This window comes from Polypterus senegalus, chromosome 8 (genome assembly GCF_016835505.1).
Source record: "Polypterus senegalus isolate Bchr_013 chromosome 8, ASM1683550v1, whole genome shotgun sequence".
Lineage (NCBI taxonomy): Eukaryota > Metazoa > Chordata > Cladistia > Polypteriformes > Polypteridae > Polypterus > Polypterus senegalus.
The window spans coordinates 164,514,731-164,535,874 of record NC_053161.1 but is presented as its reverse complement, the minus strand read 5'-3'; the positions used below and the strand labels follow the sequence as shown (position 1 = coordinate 164,535,874).

Genomic DNA, 21,144 nt, shown 5'->3' with positions numbered 1-21,144 from the left:
GATCCAGAAAACTGGGTTTTACAATTTGGATAATGAATTTTGGCCACAAATTGCCAGGAATCACAAAAGCGAATTTCAGATAGCAAGATATACAATAAATGTAAACTGCTTGTGTCCACAGCCATAACATCAATACTCAACTCCCATGGATGGAGGAGATAAAACAGTCCAGCGCTTAATGATGGAGTAGAGCAGCTACATGGCTTAATGAACATTTGCAGACTTGTCTTTAAAGCCCCTAAAATAAAAAAAACTTGAGCTGTGTTTTCAACCCAAAAAAAATAAATAAATAAAGTTTTATGACTACCAATTTCATCTTGTGAAAGTAAACTTTTCCCACAAAATCATAAAATCTTATCAGTTTAATATTTAGGTCAGTTATGAATGTTTATTTAATAAGGACAAGTAAAAACATTTGATAAGGATAAAATTCATATAAATTGGAGCTGTATGTGATTGAACTGTCTGAAATAAAGGAACCTGTGTCTTTAAGAATATTACCCAGAGTACTTTGAGCTTCAGACTGACATTTCAATCCATTGAATTAGATGGTTTGGCAACGTGTGTGTGTTGATCCTTCCCACCTTCCATTACTGTCACCTTAATCTGAATGGGGAAGTCTGGGACAGAAATGCCGGAACCCCCTACTTAACCATGGCATGGTGGGTAAGTTAACACATGTATCCCAAACCCAGTCCTAATAAATCTGTGAAGAGCTGCGATATGGGCTAACCACTCACAAGCTGAAATGTAAGTTATCAGGTCAACTAGTAGGCGATGGATGAGCAAGAGTGGGATGCATCCGGCATATTAGACCTAGGCAGTAGAAAGGAGCTTGTGTGACGTGGAAATTCACTGCTCTGGCAGAGGATGAAGCAGAAACTCGACTTTTAGCTTTGAACATTAAAATGCCATCGCAGTTTAAAACATGATCACTCACAAAGCGGATTATAAAGACTTGCACAACATTTAAAATGATGTCGGCAAACTATTACAGATGTATTGGTAGCTACATTTTTAGGAATATGGAAGGATAATGAATTAACTTGGAAGTATCATTTAATTATTGTTAAATGTAAAAGGGCATTAAATATACTTAAATGCTAATGTGAATATGATTGAAGTTTGACTGCAAACGGTTTATTGACTTTTTAATTGAGATTTAATTGAAACTGGTTTGGATTATAATTGTACAGCTTCAATCTCTAGAGTAAGACAACTGGAGGACATTTAAACACGCAATTATATTATACAAAGTATAACTGGCTGAAATACCCGGCGTTGCCCGGGAGGAAACTTCAGGTAATGGTAGCAATGATCCAACTCTATGATACACTTGCTCCTTAATTTAAAAAGTCGGCATGAATCCTTGTCATTTGAAAGCATAAACATACTTTTTTATGTTGTATAAGAAGTGCCAGGATCTCGCCGTTTCATTTGCCATTACAGATTTAAGTGGTTCTGTGGGAGATAGTAGGATTGGCAGCTTAACTTTACCATTGGCTCTTCTATCCATTTTAGTGCTCCACAGTGTCCACAATCAATATTCATTGTACCTGTCTGAAACGGAGGAAGATCCCAATATTTTACATTTGAGTTGTAAGCAAAGGCAAGACATTTAAGGTCTCTCTGAAAGCTTCTCCTCATAGACGTGGCTGTTCTTATTCTTTGTGCACTAAGTCTGGATACTCTCTGTTCTGCCAGCTTCACTTGCCCATGCAGCTGAATCTCTGGATTTTTGAGATGCAAGTCTGGCTTCTCTTCCAATTGAAATTCGTTTTACAGGAGGTATATTTCAATGAAGGGTTAAATATTTGACCTAATTAGTGTTTTGATTATAAACATAACTAAATTAATCAATTGTTAATGTGTCAACATAAATTTATGTCAATAAACACTCAAATCTATACATATGTATTTTAATCTCCAATTAGTCTCTTCCAATTGAAATCCTTTTACAATCAATTAAAGGTTAAATATAAATATAAATAAATATTATAAGTTAAATGTCATAGCTATATTTGGTCTATACTTTTGATTTTGATAACTTAATTAAATGAGGTTTTTGATTATGAATGTATTAAAAAAAACTTTCTATTACTTTTTTACGAAAAAATTGTAACACGTCAGCTACGTTGCTACAAAACAAGGGACATTTTGTTCATTAATGATAGACAGCTTGGCAGAGTCCCCGTGGACTATGATGTTTGCTGATGACATTGTAATCTGTAGCGATAGTAGGGAGCAGGTTGAGGAGACCCTGGAGAGGTGGAGATATGCTCTAGAGAGGAGAGGAATGAAGGTCAGTAGGAACAAAACAGAATACATGTGTGTAAATGAAAGGGAGGTCAGTGGAATGGTGAGGATGCAGGGAGTAGAGTTTAAATACTTGGGATGAACAGTACAGCGTAATGGGGATTGTAGAAGAGAGGTGAAAAAGAGAGTGCTGGCGGGGTGGAATGGGTGGAGAAGAGAGTCAGGAGTAATCTGTGACAGACGGGTATCAGCAAGAGTGAAAGGGAAGGTCTAGAGGAAGACCAGTTATGTTATATGGGCCGGAGACCGTGGCATTGACCAGAAAGAGGAGATGGAGGTGGCAGAGTTAAAGATGTTAAGATTTGCATTCGGTGTGACGAGGATGGACAGGATTAGAAATGAGGACATTAGAGGGTCAGCTCAAGTTGGACGGTTGGGAGACGAAGTCAGAGAGGCGAGATTGTGTTGGTTTGGACATGTGCAGAGGAGAGATGCTGGGTATATTGGAAGAAGGATGCTAAGGATAGAGCTGCCAGGAAAGAGGAAAAGAGGAAGGCCTATGATAAGGTTTATGGATGTGGTGAGAGAGGACATGCAGGTGATGGGTGTAACAGAACAAGATGCAGAGGACAGAAAGTTATGGAAGAAGTCACGACGTCTAACGGGAGCAGCTAGAAGAAGAAGAACAATGAATAAACAAAAATTCCAAAGAGAGCCACTGAATTCACAAAATAAATATAAGATGTTTATGGTAGATAAAAAATAAAATTGCTTACTTATCTCGTTATATAATATGCTACCATGGCTGTTCGTTTGTCTGTCCAGGATTTTAAGTCACCTGTACCTCGCAAACTGTTTCACCTATTGACTTGAAATTTGGCACACATATACTACGTGACGTCTACTATCCGCTTTTGGGGTGATGATTACTCTTTTTATTTTCATTTTATTTTATTGTAGACTCAACCATGTGGCGCATACGTATGGGCACTGTTCTCATCCCTACCACCTTTGCCATCACATCCTCTACCTTTTCATATCTTAAATCATTCTTGGGGCAGATTGAAAACTTAAGTGCCAGCTTAAGTGAAAAATTAAACAAAAGGCACTAAGTAATTGCAACACAAAAACTAACAATCAGTTTTAACGTAAAAAGATGCCGACATAAGAACAGAAGAAGCGAGCCGCCAGGGTGGAGAAAAGGAGAGCTGCTCAGGAAGCAGCAAGTGCATCAACCTCTGAGCAAATGAATGGTAAACGTACAGAGAAAGAGGATGAAAACTAGGAATGCTCAAGTCAAGTGTATTCACTGCTGGTCTTACAGTATAATAGATTTTCATATATTCATCAAAATATAGTTGTTGAATATATTCAAAGAAGTGTAAAAACAATGGAAAAAGTGAAGCCTTTAAGGTTTTTGGACAGATTAATTTTTGTTTTGTGGTGTAGTAATAAGTTTTAACATGCAGAATTTTTGACGACGAAAAAAAAGTCTATTAAATGAATATTATTATTAGGTTGATTAAATTCTATTACCACCATAACATTGTTACAATAAGAGTAATGCAAGATGAAAATATAGTTAACAAAAACAAACATTACACAACAAACAAATAATACTACGGATTTTACATGATAAAACTGTCGGTTGCTTTTACAGATCACACCAGAAACGTTCCGAGTGTCAACTGGATGATAAGATACATACAAGACCGAAAGATTGTTACAGTCTACTTTATATACTCAGCAAAAAAAGAAACGTCCTCTGACTTTCAACTGTTTTTACTTTCAGTAAACTTAATGTGTAAATATTTGTATGAACACTAAAACAGTCAACACCATAAGACATAAACTAAAAACGTTTCACAATGTGTCCCTGAATGAAGGGAGGCTCAAAATCAAAAGTACCAGTCAGTATCTGGTGTGGCCACCAGCTGCTTGAAGTACTGCAGTGCATCTCCTCCTCATGGACTGGACCAGATTTGTCAGTTCTTGCTGTGAGATGTTACCCCACTCTTCCACCAAGGCACCTGCAAGTTCCTGGACATTTCTGGGGAATGGCCCTAGCCCTCACCCTGCGATCCAACAGGTCCCAGACGTGCTCAATTCCTTCGACGATAAAAACGAATCCGTCCATCACCCCTGGTGAGACAAAACCGTGACTCATCAGTGAAGAGCACTTTTTGCCACTCCTGTCTGGTCCAGCGAAGGTGGGTTTGTGCCCATAGGCGGCGTTGTTGCTGGTGATGTCTGGTAAGGACCTGCCTTACAACAGGCCTACAAGCCCTCAGTCCAGCCTCTCTCAGCCTATTGCGGACAGTCTGAGCACTGACGGAGGGATTGTGTGTTCCTGGTGTGACTCGGGCAGTTGTTGTGGCCATCCTGTACCTGTCATGCAGGTGTGATATTCGGATGTACCGATCCTGTGCAGGTGTTGTTACACGTGGTCTTCCACTGCGAGGATGATCAGCTGTCCTTCCTGTCTCCCTGTAGCGCTGTCTTAGGCGTCTCACAGTGCGGACATGCCAATTTATTGCCCTAACCACATCAGCAGTCCTCATGCCTCCCTGCAGCATGCCTAATGCACGTTCACGCAGATGAGCAGGGACCCTGAGCATCTTTCACAGTCGGTAGACAAGTCTCTTTAGTGTCCTGCGTTTTTAGAACTATGACCTTAAATGCCTACTTTCTGTAAGCTGTTAAGGTCTTAACGACCATTCCACAGGTGCATGTTAATTAATTGATTATGGTTAATTGAACATGCATGGAAAACATTGTTTAAACCCTTTACAATGAAGATCTGTAAAGTTATTTGGATTTTTAAAACATTATTGTTGAAATACACAGTCCTGAAATAGGGATGTTTCTTTTTTTGCTGAGTATATATGCAAGATGATAAAAATGACACAATATTTTTGTTCGATTTTCAACTATTTCCACTACATTCATTGAAATGGCAACACGCAAATGTATTTTTTTAGCCCTAAGATTATGTCAAGTGGCATCTGAATTCAGTTAATGCATCCATACTGTCCTAACTCAAAAAAACATAGATAGCCTAAAAGCTTGAGTGAATGTTAAAAATAAACAAATACATACATAAATAAATAAATACGGTCATAAAGTTTATATTTTTTGCATTTATCTCTCCTAAAATGTTAGCATGTGCTTTTAATTTGTAAAATAGATAAATAAATAAATTAATCTCTCTATTATAATAAAAAATCGTGGGACAAGACGTGACTTTTTCAGAGAGATACTTTCATGTCCCGCGTGACGAGACTTTGTGCCTAGAGATTTAACCACACTCGGGGCAGAAAATAAAAGATAAAGAGTAGATGACAAAGTAGAACATCTTAAAGAATTCAGAAATGTTGGTGCAATACACATGCAGAGCAGGTTAGAGATAATGGAAGTAGGAAAATTCAAAAGTCTTAAATAAATGATGGCAAAGACAAACGGAAATTATTACTTGGTGAAACAACAGAACAGCAAAAAGAGATCAAATATATGGACATAGATGATCTGTCAGAAGTATGTAGATATTGTTTGGAGACTTGTAGGTCGGTTCGCTTCCCGGGTTCTCCCCGTGTCTGCGTGGGTTTCCTCCGGGCGCTCCGGTTTCCTCCCACAATCCAAAGACATGCAGGTTAGGTGGATTGGCGATTCTAAATTGGCCCTATAGTGTGTGCTTGGTGTGTGGGTGTGTTTGTGTGTGTCCTGTGGTGGGTTGGCACCCTGCCCTGGATTGGTTCCTGCCTTGTGCCCTGTGTTGGCTGGGTTTGGCTCCAGCAGACCCCCGTGACCCTGTATTCGGATTCTGCGGGTTAGAAAATGGATGGATGGACTTGTAGGTTGTCTAATTCGTGTTGCCATCAGGGAAAAGTATTGTTTCTTCCCAATGAAGAGGTGTATCTGCGAGAATTAAAAGATTTGTTGTTTGGTGAAAGTGAAATCCACATACGTGAGCGGCAGAGTCATGAAGAGGCAGAGCAGGCCGGGGGTGTGGGTTTGGCGAGCAAAGCCCCCTAGCAAATAAATAAATAAATAAATGAATAAATAAAAACAAAAAACAGATCTTTAACTTATGCTGCTGTTTTGCAATAAAATTACTTCAGTATAATCAAAAAAAAAAAGCAAAACAACTTTTAAATCAGCTTGGAAAAACTTGGGATGATGATGGCAGGACTGGCACTCCAGCCACTATAAAAACCTTTCACTGTTCCAGTGTGGTGCTGAGGGGTCACCCGTTTCATAGCTGCACTCGGGTCCCAATCCGGGTGGTTCGGCATGTGGTGGGTGCAGCAATGCACTGTATTAATGCTCCCAACCCTTCTCTTGCCACATACAATAACACATTAGTGTCATTCTATATAAACAGTTCAAAAAAATGACAGTTAGATTTACATATGTCACATGTTATGTATGTAAATGATGAGCAATATGATGGGCCGATTATTAAACTGTCCACACCGGCAGTCCACACAGATTTCTGGAGTCTGCAGGGCTTCACCTTTGTTTTGTTGCATGTGCAATCTCTCACCTGGCACTGCCAACTGTTCTCCAGATGTTTCTATTATCTTCTTCATTATATGTAGTGAAACAATGCGAGTCATTGAAGCATGACACTTTTACCACTTTTGTTTTTCTTCTAATTGTCGGTTGACAAGTCACACTTGGGCAGCAATGTTTGATATTATTAATAACAGCGGTAGGGGAGAATTTGTTGAGGTACGAAGGATATGCAGGGTACAGGCAAGATTCTTTTTGATTTTACATAGAGAGGAGGATGTTAGGAGCATGTGCTGATACAGCGCATTGCCGTACCCACCACATGACAAACCAACTCAGGATCCCATATTAGGACCCGGGTGCAGCCATGATATGGGTGACACCTCAGCACCACACCAGTTCAGATGGAATGAAACAAGCCTCAAAAGTTCAAAATGGATGTGCTTAAAACAGAAAATCAGATGGAAGACAATGTCCTAGTGCTCTCCACATTCAACCAAATTATTATAACTGGCCAAATCAAAAGGTTTCTTAAACTTTCTGTGAATGTGATTGCACACTGGTTTTTAATTTGAGCGAAGATGACAGGTTAAAGTTTCTGCACTATTAATAATATTCTCTGGCCTTCATAAACAAGTTTTGATAAGTTGGCTTTTATTTCATAATTATTCTCTGCACAGTTTTTTTTTTTCTGAGACAATACATACATGACCTATTGCACAAGATTATTATGCTTTGGTAAAGGACACAATAACAGTATTTACTTGGTTCACATGTTAATTGAGAAGAGCCATCATATGATTGCCTACTCTGACTTTCATTCAAATGTTGTAAGTATCTCTTCAGTAAGAGAATATAAACTTGAATGTCTCTATCCAAGATTTTTTTTTTTGGTCTCTGTTTAAAGGCAATCACACAACTGGACACTTTTTTTTTTTTTTAGTTTTCATTAGATAGTTTACCACCATAAAATTAGTTAATACAATAGACAAGAAGTGTAATCATTTTATAAGGTACTTCTTAATTCATAAAACTGCTCCTCGAGCGATATTTCAGTGGTCAACTCAACTAAAGGAAACATCCTCACTCAATCTGGACTCAATTCTTATCCATTTTTTATAAGACAAAATTAGATCATTTCTGTTTAAAACACTGCTAAAATTCTTTTTGTGTGCGAGTTGTTAGATGTAAACAATGCTTGTGTATTTTGTGAAGGGTTTTCAAAATCTACTGAACACATTTTTTTTAGTGTGCATTTGTCAGCCTTGAAGAAAAGTAAGAGTAGGGAGACCCTTCTCAAAGTTTCTACATTTCATTACACGTTGAAGAGGCCTCTTTTAGCCCAGATGAACAGAATACAATTAACTATAATAGTAGATGGTTTTATAAAAGACGAGGCATCCAATAAAATTACCATAATCTGGCTTGGTGCGTGTGTGTGCCCGGCTTTGGGCTGGCGCCCTACTCAGGTTTTGTTTCCTGCCTTGCACCCTGTGTTGGCTGAGATTGGCTCCAGCAGACCCCCGTGACCCTGTAGTTAGGATATAGCAGGTTGGATAATGGATGGATGGGTAGCTTGTATGCACTGAATTATTAAAGAATTACACTAACAACTTTGTGATGGCACCAAAAGTTACACTTAAGTAAATCTATCACTTTTTATTTAATTTAATCCTAATATAAGAGGTATTAGAGTTATAGTTTTTATGCTCGTGCTTTTTCTTTAATATTTTGTATAAAATTTTTAATGCGATGTATAGTTGGAATGTGCACAGAATTTTATATAAAAAGTTGAAATACTGTATATAATTTAATAAAAACTATTATGATATTAATCTCGCATAATTGGAAGAAGCCAGATACACCACTATTAATTCAATGGGATCATGAAGAGTAAACCTTAAACTGGAAAAAATTAAATTACGTTACTGATGAGCGGTTTTCTTTTCATTTTATTGAACATCGGTTTAATACAGTAGCTGCATTTGACTCAACTGTGTTACTGTACCCGGTCTGTTCTACTCAATAATAAAACAAAATAAACCCAGGCGTTCTTTCTGGATGAAATCAAAGCATTCGACGATCACAAGAGGACCCTGATTTAAGGAATATCCGGCATTGAAAGAATTGATATCTGCGGCGGTGTGACTGGGCGCTTTGAATAAAAGCAGGGATCAACATCGTGAAGGGTAATTGAGGAGCACATGCACGACACAACGAGCTTCAAGACTATTCTTCCTTGTGATTCAAATCGCGAAATACTGATAGAAGTAAATGAAGATCCCAGCGTCCAAAAACTCCCGAATCTGAACTCGGATTACTTACCTTCTCCCTCCGGGTAATTTGATGAAGTTGGCTCACTCGACGCCTATACAGTTTACTATTTAGGCATGTGCCGTCTTCGGTATTTGTCGCTTTTAATGACGCGCACGTCGTGTTGCCAGTCATTTACGTGCACGCGCATTCGCCCCCTATGCTTTATAAGAACGAAGTGCGAGCCTTTTCTTCACGTTCTCCTTTAAAACTCAAAATGAATAATTACAAATACAATAATTGTAAAGTAGCTTAAATGCTATAAACGTTTACTCCGTGAGAACACTTAATTTTCTTTAAAACAGAAAGATCTCTCTTTGCCGATAATTTAACGATCCAGGTTCCTGTATAAAATACGCCCTTGAAACTGGAAGATTTCCTTTCTTTATTCCACTCGGATTTTAGAGCATCTTTTCATAACGCTTGCGATCACAAGCTCTGGTTTCGTCACATTTTAAATGTATAAGATCTAAAACTAGCGCCAAATAGAACAGACAGATAAACCCTTAAACGAGTGTGCGAATTAATTTAACAGTCACCTCACATAGAGTATCCAATGCACTGAGCGAACACGGTACAGTGAGAAGACGTGCTTGTGACGTAATCAAATGCGCCAGAAACCAAATCCTGCACGCGCGTCGCGTGCCTTGTTTGTGCGCCGTAAAACAGGAGACTGAACGCGGCGACAGACTTTTGCTCTGTAGTGAGCCGCCTGTAAAAAGTATCGCATAACCCAGAGGCACAAGGTGAGTCCGACACTTTGAGGAGGTGTATTTTTTGGCGCATTAGTTAGTGTTATCCCAAGCACGCAGAATGCTGAGGACTTTGCTCAAGTGAATGTTCCCGTGTCCTGCGGTACTCGCCATTCATTTTCCTCCGCCTGCGGCTCATTCACGTCAGTTCATGTCGTCGAGTTCCGTTTGTACTTCAGACCGCACAAACACACCGTAAATCCTTCTGTAACCGCTGTCTCAGGCATCCTCTTTGTTCTGATTAATTTATTGTTGTTAGATGTGCGATAGAGGGCACATAATCATTTGTCCCACTCTCCTGTGAGTGTATTTCATTCACTGTAATCAACTGCATGCCCTCATAGTAGCCATCATAGAATTTATACATTTTATTTAATGTTATTTTTTTTTTTATCTGTACTACACAGCATGTGCAGAGTTTCTTCACCTGCATGCCCTGTAATACAAAACATTTAAATCTCTCTCTCTCTCTCTTTTATTTATATATATATATATATATATATATATATATATATATATATATATATATATATATATATATATAGCGCCAAATTCCACTGACTCACTCATCACGACATCTCCTGAACCACGAGGACTTGAAATTTGGAATGGATGTTACCCTTGGCCCATAGGTGCTCGCTAAGATACGGTTTTAAAATTTCGTGGTCCAACCGCGTTATGTCTGTATGTCCGCTTTTCACGAGAGCATTACTTAACGGATTTGGATCTGGTTGTTTTCAATAATTTCCTTGAACTTTCCGGTTGATTTTGCGACTTCTCTCATTGCGCTAAGTACCATAGTTCGTTTGCGGTACCCACGTATTTCTGCAAATCAGTGCCGGATTTAGACTTGATAAGGCCCTAAGCTATTTGAGACATGGGGCCCTTTATAAGTATGTATGATAATTGCTCACTCGTACAATTTGTTTTGGGGGCCCCAAACTATAGCTTGTGTAGCTTATACGTAAATCCTGCACTGATGCAAATCCAACAGAGTGGCTGTAGGCCGAGAGCGTGGGGGCGGGGCCTTCCTCATTCACTCGCCTGCCTCTGTTCCAGTTAATCTGCGTCTCGCCACGTGTTGGAGTGCACCTCGTCTCCGCTTAGCTAGCGATACCCGTTTGTTCAACAGACATTATCATCTAAAATTGTTAAGAAGTAAAGTTTGACGTGCTTGAGAGAGAGTGAGATCAGAGCTCCATGTGGTTTAGAGGGTAGCTGCTGGTTGCCAGAGATATCAAGGCCATGTTCTTTTCACCCCACCCGGGGAATGCTCTCCTGTCAGAGCTGAACACGATCAGATACAGTGCCAACGTCTATTGATTTTTAAAGTTTGTCCTGCTTCATTACTATGTGGGCGAAGTCACGGGGTGCTTGCAGCTAGTATTAAAATACAGTGGAACCTCGGTTTACGAGTAACTTGGTTTACGAGTGTTTTGCAAGACGAGCAAAATTTATTAATAAATTTTGACTTGATAAACGAGGGATGTCTTGCAATACGAGCAGTATGGATACACTTTGTCTGCTGAGTGTCGTGATCACAACTGAGCTGATGGTTCTTCTCTCTCTCTCTCTCTCTCCTTATCTCTCTTGCTCGCAAAGCGCGTCTTTTTCTCCTTATCTCGCTCTCGCTCACAGTGCAGTCTCTCTCTCTCTCTCTCTTCTCTTGAGGGCAATTGTCTCCTATTCTCCGTCTGAGTCTGTTTGCCTCACTCATATAGTCATCATCTGTACGAGCGTATACTGTTTACTACAGCATTGTGACTGTGTGTGCGCGCTGTGAAATGCGATTCCCCATCTTGCGCCCCAAAACTCGGCGAGTCTCATTACTTTAACAACACCAGCCGCCTTCAGCTTGAAACAGCAACAGCGCTGTTATTTATTGCAGCAGGATGTTTATAATGTTTCTTGTATAGCCCTTATTGACGGCAGGCGCTTATAGCATGTCTGTGATCTTTTTAAATGTGCTTATACGGCGAACTGCTACAGCGCTGGGAGACTGCAATTGCTTTGGGACGCTCTTCCGCGTGTCGTCCCGTTGGGTGGAATCCCACATGAGTTTAGAAACACACTCACACCAGCCATGATTCTTTTTAAAGGTAAAGCGTAGGTTAATTTGTTTTATGTATTTTTACTTTATATTTTGTATTAATCATTTTTATATGAATAGTTTTGGGTTGTGGAACGAATCATCTGAGTTTCCATTATTTCTTATGGGGAAATTCGCTTTGATATACGAGTGCTTTGGATTGCGAGCACGTTTCCGGAACGAATTATGCTCGCAAACCGAGGTTCCACTGTATAAGCAAATGAAACAAGGGGTGCAGAATAGAAAAGCGTCACTTTATAGCGGCCACTACAGAACCGAAGGCGTAGCCAATATCGCCTGCTTTTCCTTTCTTGTGGAAAGTTCCATTTATACGTTAGTAGTGTTGATGTTAACAACTGTCAGTATTGCAATGGCACTGTTTCCCACGAATATCACAAATGAAACTTAATGAAAATATCCCTAGGCTTTATTAGCCCTTCCAATCTTTTAAAAAAATATATGTACTGGATAGTCTTATATGGAAGTGTTATCGTTTGATCAGACAGTTTTTTTGAGGTTTAGGAGGAGGCGGCAATTTCACTTAGAAGCATTTCCCATTTCTCTCTGCATTCATATTTTTCTTTCATTTTTTGTGAGTATTTTTTTTTTAATTAAAGGTGTTTCCCACTCATTTTTAACATAGTGAATTTTTTTTTTTTGTTCATGCCACAGGTCATATCATATTGTATAGCTGGTCAGCTGGTTTTATCATCCCCCTCCTAACTGCCAGTATTGAAGAGGTCTTCATAATTCTTTTAAGTCTTCAGTTAATGAAGGTTTTCTCTGTGTGTGTGTGTGAGAGAGAGACAAACTATCACATGATTAAATCAGTAAGCATGAAACTTTAGTTTGAGTTGTTGAAAATGGAGCTGAAATTTTGTTTTAGTGATGTTACAGGAAAATCTGCAAATGTTTCATTCTCAGACTGTTTAGCTGCTGTCCTCCATCATTAGGCATTTTTCTTTCTTTTTTTGGTACTTGTATACTAAACGGGTGAACCAACACTAGAATGAATAGGAATGGGAACATGGGAACACTTTTTATTTTCTTTGTCTGTGGGCTACGCCTTCCCCGTACTCACAGACACAACACAGTCCCAAGCACACAACAACACAAATCTTGCCTTCCTTCTCCACCACTCCTCACCAAGCTTCGTCCTCCTTCCACCCAACTCTGGCCACTGAGTGGTGGTCGCTGGCTCCCTTTATAGTTCACCCGGAAGTGCTCCAGGTGCTTGATCCGTGATTTCCGGCTGCACTTCCGGGTGTGACAAATTGGTTGCCCACACGGGCCCAGGAGTCCCAAATACAGCACCCCCTGGCGGCACCTGCGGAACCCAACAGGGCTGCACCCAACTCCAATTCCCAGGATGCCCTGTGGGAACCCGAGGCACTGTTCCACCCCAGGGAGGTGGCCAACTAGCGTTCAGGGGGAGGTATTGCAATGTCCAAGGTTGCTCCCCCTGAATATAGTGTGCAAGGGCGTCCCAGCTGGGTAAGGACGCCAAGCCCCTGTCACAGTATGTATTTCTATAATATTCCAATTTCTGTAAATTTCTATATATTTTTTTATCCCAATAAATATGTTATGAATTTGTCAAAACACTTCTGTTTTCCTTTGTCATGCCGTCCGTTTAGTACACAAGTACCCTTTTTTTTAAGGCAGTTTCATTTGTAAGCTTTCTGCTGGCTCCTAATACTTTGATTATATTCTATTTGTGGAGGACATGTTCAGAAACACACAGTAATTTATTATTATTAGTAGTTCTAGTAGTAGTAAGAAGTCATTTCTCTATCATAAAGCTGTAGCTGGGCTCTTCAGTGAGGCAGGACTCCCAACAACCCCCCCAAATATTTGTGACAAACACTTCACTAAAGTGCGGTCTGGTATCGGTTCACTAAAGTGCGTATCTCATTACTCATATCTAATCGTCTTGAGCACCATTACAGAAACACAGCACAGTGACCGCAAACCTCCATGTAGCATGGAAGAAGCCCTGTGACTAATGTACTGGCTTTAATGGGTACAAACTCTTCAATGATCAGAAATGTCTTCTAATTGTTTATTTTTTATGCTAATTTGGTTGCTTGCTGCTTAAATCTGTGAGGCAGAATTCCAACTCTTCATGTTTGACTTTTTTTGGATTTATTTGCCGTTGCTGCTTTGATTTTATTGTGCTGGTCAATTCTGTTACACCTTGCATTGTAATTTTTCACTCTGAAAAGTGCCTTGTGATGACTCCTCTGGTCAATGATGCCATCTGTGATAAAGTCTGCTTAACTGCCGCACTGTACATTTGCTTTCATGTATCCCACACTGCTACTTTGTTTCCACTAAGTTCTCAAAGAAATTGAATTACGACATCTAGAAGTTAAACTAATACACAAGGAAATCCAGTGGCCTGCCATTTAGAACATTAGAACAATCTGGATGAGAACAGGCCATTCAGCCCAACAAAGCTTGCCAGTCCCTTCCAGTTATTTCTTCTAAAAAAAATCATCAAGTCGAGTTTTGAAAGTCCCTAAAAAAGTTTAGCGCATTAACCTTTAAACACTTTATCTGTAAACCTAGTAGTGCATTCCAGTGGGCCACAGCTGTGTGAGGTGGTCCTCTTCAAGAGTGTCAGACCTTCACTCCACTAAATTTGTTTTGCACTTGATAATGTGATATGAAGAGTGATGAGTTGCTTTCAATCTGCTATAACATGACTTCTCTAAACTGTCTGTCTTGACCTACACCTTAGCTGAAAGCTACTAATAAAGAAACTACAATGTATTTAAAGCATATTGATGGAATTGAATTGTTCTTTCAACAGCAAGAAAGAAGCAGCTGCCATTAACTATAACATCAAGATGGATGTCAAAGAAGAAACGTGTGAAAACGATGTAAATACTATGGAGATAATGACAGTGAGTATTAAGGGAGAGGACTGTGAATGGGAGGCTGTCCACCCCAAACAGGAGAGTCTGTGCATTAAGGATGAGGATTATGAACAGGTAACTGTGAACATTAAAGATGAGGCTGAGGGGACGTCTGTCAATAACGAGGAACAAAAATGGAAAATTATGAAGCGCAATGACCTCAAGGTGAAGTCTGAATCGTTACAGTCCGACTCAAAGATGATTGAGGACATTTTATCTTTTAGAACTCTGGACAGTCAGTCATCATCATCAACTTGGTCTGGAAAAAGTAAGTGTAAAATAAAAATACTTTTAAGTGTTATGGTAGGTTTTATGAGCATGGAGAGGCAGTCTTGTACTTTTTAACTTGAGACCTGAAAATATTGTGAGGTTTATATTTAGTGGTGAAAAGCGGGAAGATGTGTTTTGTTTCTTTTTGGTAAATTACCGACTTGGCAAGGGTAATGTGAACTATTTTGCGGCAGTATAAGAGCTCATGATGTGAACATGGTTCCTACTGCTGCATTTTAGACCATCCAGTAAGCGTTTTATGACATTAACGAATATCCAGGATTTTAATTTTACTTTCCCTATTAAAGCTGTCAACTGGAGTTTTCATTTTCTTCTGCTCCACTGCAAATCTGTCCATATCTCTATTATCAGTATAAGGGACATTACCATGATCTGCTTTTGGTAACCATTGAGTTTAATTTTGTTTAAGTCCATGTTTAATTAACCCTAGAGTTAAAGAGTTTTTTTGAATGTTTGTGCATTTGTATGTAAATGTTTTCCGGTGTTTCCTCCCACAGTCTAAAGACATGCAGGTTAGGTGCATTGGCGGCCCTAAATTGTCCCTTGTGTACGTGTGTGTGTGCCCTGCAGTGGACTGGCACCCTGCCCGGGATTTGTCCCTTATCTTGCGCCCTGTGTTGGCTTGGATTGGCTCCAGCAGACCCCCGTGACCCTATGTTAGGATATAGCGGGTAGGAAAATGACTGCCTGACTGTTTTCTGGTTTTAGAAAGAACAGGTAATGCTTTGTACGGCAGTATATAAATGTGTGTAAGTGTGTGAGCCTGCACATCATGAAGAGCATTACGTAAAATACGAGGCGAGACACAAAAATAGCCGGATTGGTAAAAATAAATATTTATTGATGAATCACAGCATTCTAAACATCATCACTTTCTATAAGAACTTTTGTCATGTGAAGATCTTGGTGCAAAATGCGTCTCACTGCTTCCCTATCAATACCAGCCAACTCTAAGATAGCTCGAACACCTAGGCGACGATCATTTCAAATAATCTGATTCACCGTTTTGATGTTTTCATCCATCCGAGACGAGCGCGGGCGAACTGGCCGTTGAACGTCTTCCACATTTTCTTGTCATTCCTTGAAACGCTTGTGCCACTCAAAAATTGTGTGTGAATCAAACTGTTATCACTGTACACTGTTTTATCATTTCATAAGTTTCTGTGGCTGTTTTGTTCAATTTCGTGAGAAATTTGATGTTGATTCACTGTTCGATATTTTTTTTGTTTTTTTTCACCCAACATTATAGCGGCAACTCGTGTAGCGATTGTTGTGCAAATACTGTCTGGGCTATTCATATGATATACCTAGCCGGTCGGCGGTTTGAGAGGGCATGTAGGAGGGTATATAATTCACGTCCAGCTGACCTCCAGATGTTTTTCCAGGTAGCCCCAAGCCCATTCCAGTTATTTTTGTGTCGCACCTCGTAAACTGAGTTCATCAGTTTGTGTGATGTTGATGCTGGGGTCTTTTTTTGGTTAGTTTGCTCAGTTTTGTTTGACCTTATTCTCTAATGCATCATTTACAAGTGCTGTTGTGTTCAAGTGTGGTGGTCCTGTGCATTCTGGGAATGCAATTTTAAGAGGTGACCTTTGAGCCCTGCCATTTTGTAAAGGTCTCAGTTCTTGTGTCAAGGCCACCTCAACCCTCTAGTGGCACATGTAGTCGAGTACACCTGCTCTTTTTACATTCACACCCCAATGCAGAACATTCTCACGCAGGAGCGTAAGTTTTTATTATGGAGGATCAGAAGAGAAGATGGACAAAGACAGAGTCAAGCAAATTTGAAAGAGTGAGCTGGTGGCAGCGCTAAGAAGTGGAGAGATCAATCCCCGCCACACAGGCTTGTCAGATCAAATATAAACGTACCTCATAAACTGTCATTCTCCACCCCAACAAAACCAATGACCCTCCCAGTTTAGTAGTGCATGCCAATGTTGTTAGAAGGAATTCAGTTTCTTACAGATTGGTTCAAGGTGCCAGCTTCTCACGTGAAATTCAGTATGGCTGAGATGTTTGTGGGCTGACTTTTGAAAAATACCCGCATTCAATAATCTTTACATTTATGTAATGCTTTACTCGCTACTCAAAGCGCTTTATATTGTGAGTGAGCAGACACTTCAACCGCCTCTAATGTGCGGCATCCACATGGATGATGTGACGGCAGCCATTTTTTCACCAGTATGGTTACCACACATGAGCTGTTGGGAAGTGAAGGGGTGAGTGATAGTTGGCCAGAGTATGATTAGTGGGGTCAGAAGGACTATGCCATGGTGGGCAGTTTAGCCAGAACATCAGGATATCTCCTGCTGTTTACAATAGATGCTGACATTAGTGCTACTAAATTAATATGCAAGGTCTGTCTATTAAATAACAAGACTGATGAAATAACTCCCTTTTATCTATATAACAATTCTAACTCTTGTCCCCATCCACAGTTACGCACCGATGCGGTCTTGGCTTCCACTGGTCGAAGGCGTGGAGCCGATCAGTTTCTGTCAGCTATTTCAAGACCTCGGACGTTTTCTTCTTTACTTTTTACTGCATCCGTTGACTCGGAAGGTGTCTCTTTACACACCAATTTCAATGTAGGAGAAACACGCGCGCACAAGACATGCAGTCTTCCCCATAAGCCTCAGTAAGCATTTGAAAAGATTCTGTTGGTGGTTTGCTCGATTTTACTAAAAAAATTTCAAACGGACATGTTTCTCCACTTTTAAACTTAGCAGGATTCCAGCTGACAAGGGGAAACAAAACTGCATGAAACAGTGACTGACCATCAACTAAACAGTAGAGAATGCTGTTGCTTGTCGTGCGGGTTTGGACAGGTTTAAACCTGAATGGGAAGTGCTCCGAAGCGGTTCTCACTGCTTTGTTTACGAGCTAGAAACACAGTCGCGTTATTTAATAGACAGACCTCGTACTCTGATACATGACCACCTATCACCATAAAGCACACCCATCTAACTTTCTTGCAGGTGGTAATAGCGTTTTCTTCAATTCCATGCCTTCCTGCTCTGCTTTCATTTGGTTTATGTGGTCACCTCTCTCTCTCTCTCTCTTTCTCTTTCTCACACACACACACACATCTTCATGATTTTTTATGTTTTATTTTATTGATTTTAATTAGAAATAGATAACATTCCATACATCCATCCATTATCCAACCCGCTATATCCTAACTACAGGGTCACAAGGTTCTGCTGGAGTCAATCCCAGCCATCACGGGGTGCAAGGCAGGAAACAAACCCCGGGCAGGGCGCCAGCCCATCACAGGGTGTGCACACACACACACCCACACACCAAGCACAATTTAGAATCGCCAATGCACCTAACCTGCATGTCTTTGGACCGTGGGAGGAAACCCACACAGATATGGGGAAAACATGCAAACTCCATGCAGGGAGGACCTAGGACGTGAACCCGGGTTTCCTAACTGCAAGGCATCAGTGCTACCCACTGCGCCACCGTGCTAACCACATTCCATACAGTCAATTCAAATTTAACAAATCAAAGCGAAATTCAACCCCCACCCAAGAAGGAGGAGAGAGGAGCTGGCAACCGAAACTACTCTATAAAAGGAGCAAGAAAAGAAGGGAATCCTTTACTATCTGAATGGAAGCTTATTCTAAAATTTTATTGATTAGATCATGCCATATTTAAAAAAAAAGTTTTGAACAGATGCTCTAAGTGAGAATTTGATTTTTTAAGTAACATAGAACATCGGATAACCACTGACTTAAGAGTGGTGGGGTGGGATTCTACCAGTTGAACAAGATAAGTCCACGTACCAATAGTTTAGTAAAGGAAATTACGGCTTGTTTGACCTCCACTTTAAGGTCATCTGGAAGCCCATCAAACACAGCTGTTGATGGATTAGGAAGGATCGTGACACCAAGACTGTCTTGATAGCCATGCAAAGATTTTTGTCCAAAATGTTGTTAATTTGGTGCACTTACAGAACGTGTGGCCCCAGTGAGGCTGGAGCTCGATTGCAACGTTCGCAGGTTGGACAATTTTAAATGAGATAAATGTGCCTGATGAAAGATTTTAAGTTGAATGACAGAATGCCTTGTAGATATGGAGCTCAAGTGTATTCTGTGCATGGCTGCCTTCCCCTTTTGTTGTGAAATTTTGAGTGACAGATTCTTTCCCCAATGAACTCTGAAAGGAAGAGACTTTAAAATATTTTTTTATAAATGGTAGAGATGCTATCTGTGTCTTCTAGACTGATCAATAATTCTTCTGGAGTAGAACAAGGTGGAAGGTGTGGAAAATTGGTCAGGTTCTGTTTAGCAAAGTTTCTAGCTTTGAAGTAGTGGAGGAATTGTGTTGATGAGAAGTTGTATTTGAAGCGTAATTATTGCAGGATACAAAGATATTATCTATTTACAAGTCTCCAAGTGTTTTAATCTGGGACCTTTTCCAAACATTGAATAGTGTATATGTTTGAGAGGGTAGAAAAAGGTGGTTGTTCTGTAGAGGTGCAACAGATAAAAGCTTTTCTGTCTTTAAATGCTTCCTACATTGGTTCCATATTCTCAGAGAATGAAGAGAAATTGGATTTTTAGTGTAATAATGGTAATTTATATTAACTGGAGCACAGAGCAGGGAATATAAAGAAGTAATGCAAGATTTTATTTCTATCGCAGAAGAGGCTTATGGATATTCATCAATTTATGTCGATGTCCTGGTTTTTATAACTTGTATTTTTGCTGCCTAGTAGTAAAATTGAAAGTTGGGTAGTGCCATTCCATCTTCTGATTTAGATCATGGTAGATTCGACCTTTGAATGCATGGATGTTTCAAATTCCAAATAAATGAAGTTATGATTGGGTCTAATTTCTTAAAAAAATGATTTGTTCAGGTATATGGGGATGCTTTGAAATGGGATGATCGGCTTGGGAAAGAAGGTCATCTTAACAATGCTGATTCTCTCTACTAATGTAAGGAGGATGGTAGACCATCTAGTCACGTCTTGTTAATTTTTTTCCATGCACATCTACATGACTAATGTGTTATGCTGGACTACAGACTGAAACCTGGGGCTTTGAAATGCAAATCCAGCAACACTGGATTTGAATCTTAGTATTTCTCACACAAATTCCTCTCCTAATATAAACTTATGAAATGAAAAACAAAATAATGTGAACGGGTGACTGCCAAAGTGACCTGCTGTTTGCAAAGTGGTCCTCAGTACAAATATATCCATAAAGAATCCTTTCATTACCCCCATTCCCCCTTATTTTCATCTCTCCTGCCATCCTACTGCTATCTCAACGCAAGGACTACAATTCCCATCAGTCAGCGGTACATAAATAGGTAGATAAACAAAAAAATAAATAAATATACACACACTATTTGGTCTGAACACACACCAGAATGACTTTAAAGTGAGAAATTAAAAAGAAGAAAAACTTCCGACTTGGTATTGCTGTTGGTATAAAGGAGCCTGAGTCGAGTTTCATGACACACTTCTGATGAATAATTCGTTGTCTGACGGTCCTCGGTGTTGGTGCATCACAGAGAGGATGGGCAGCATTGTTCATAATGGCTCTCAGTTTTGTTTTAATTCTCTCCTTTGCTATGACCTCCAGGGAGCCCAGAGTGTGTCCCATAACTGAGTCTGCCCTTTTAATTAGTCTGTTGATTTGGTGAGCCTCTTTTGAAGTGATGTTACCAGCCCAGCATATCACACTGGCCATCACATAGTTGTAGAAGATGTGAAGGATGTCACCTCTCACATTTAAGGAACGCATTCTCATAAGGAAGAAGAGAGTACTTTGCCCTTCCTTCTCTAGTTCCCCTGTGTTTTCTGAGACCTGTCTAACATTTAATTAATGTGGACCCCCAAGTACTTGTAGGAGGTTCTAGAATAGTGACCGGACGTAGAAGCTCTTTGGTGAGGCGAAAGTCAATCAGCAGTTCATTGGTTTTCCTAATGTTAAGATGCAGACAATGCTGTTTGCACCAAAAAACAAAGTCCTCCACCTGACTCCTCTCCTCTATC

At 39.9% G+C, this 21,144-nt stretch overlaps 2 protein-coding genes across 2 annotated transcripts in view; one reads left to right on the top strand and one right to left on the bottom strand.

Annotated features, from left to right (window-relative positions):
• The window catches only part of LOC120534677 (zinc finger protein 708-like), a 90,149-nt gene extending 80,535 nt beyond the window's left edge, over positions 1-9,614 (bottom strand). The window contains exon 1 of the mRNA XM_039762268.1: positions 9,094-9,614. The gene's annotated coding sequence lies outside the window, so the exon portion shown is untranslated. The remainder of the gene's footprint in view (positions 1-9,093) is intronic.
• Positions 9,615-9,657: 43 nt separating this feature from the next.
• The window catches only part of LOC120533372 (zinc finger protein 260-like), a 71,355-nt gene continuing 59,868 nt past the window's right edge, over positions 9,658-21,144 (top strand). Inside the window, exons 1-2 of the mRNA XM_039760224.1 lie at positions 9,658-9,827; positions 14,738-15,111. Coding sequence (XP_039616158.1) covers positions 14,775-15,111 — 337 coding nt within the window. The 5' untranslated portion in view covers positions 9,658-9,827; positions 14,738-14,774. The remainder of the gene's footprint in view (positions 9,828-14,737; positions 15,112-21,144) is intronic.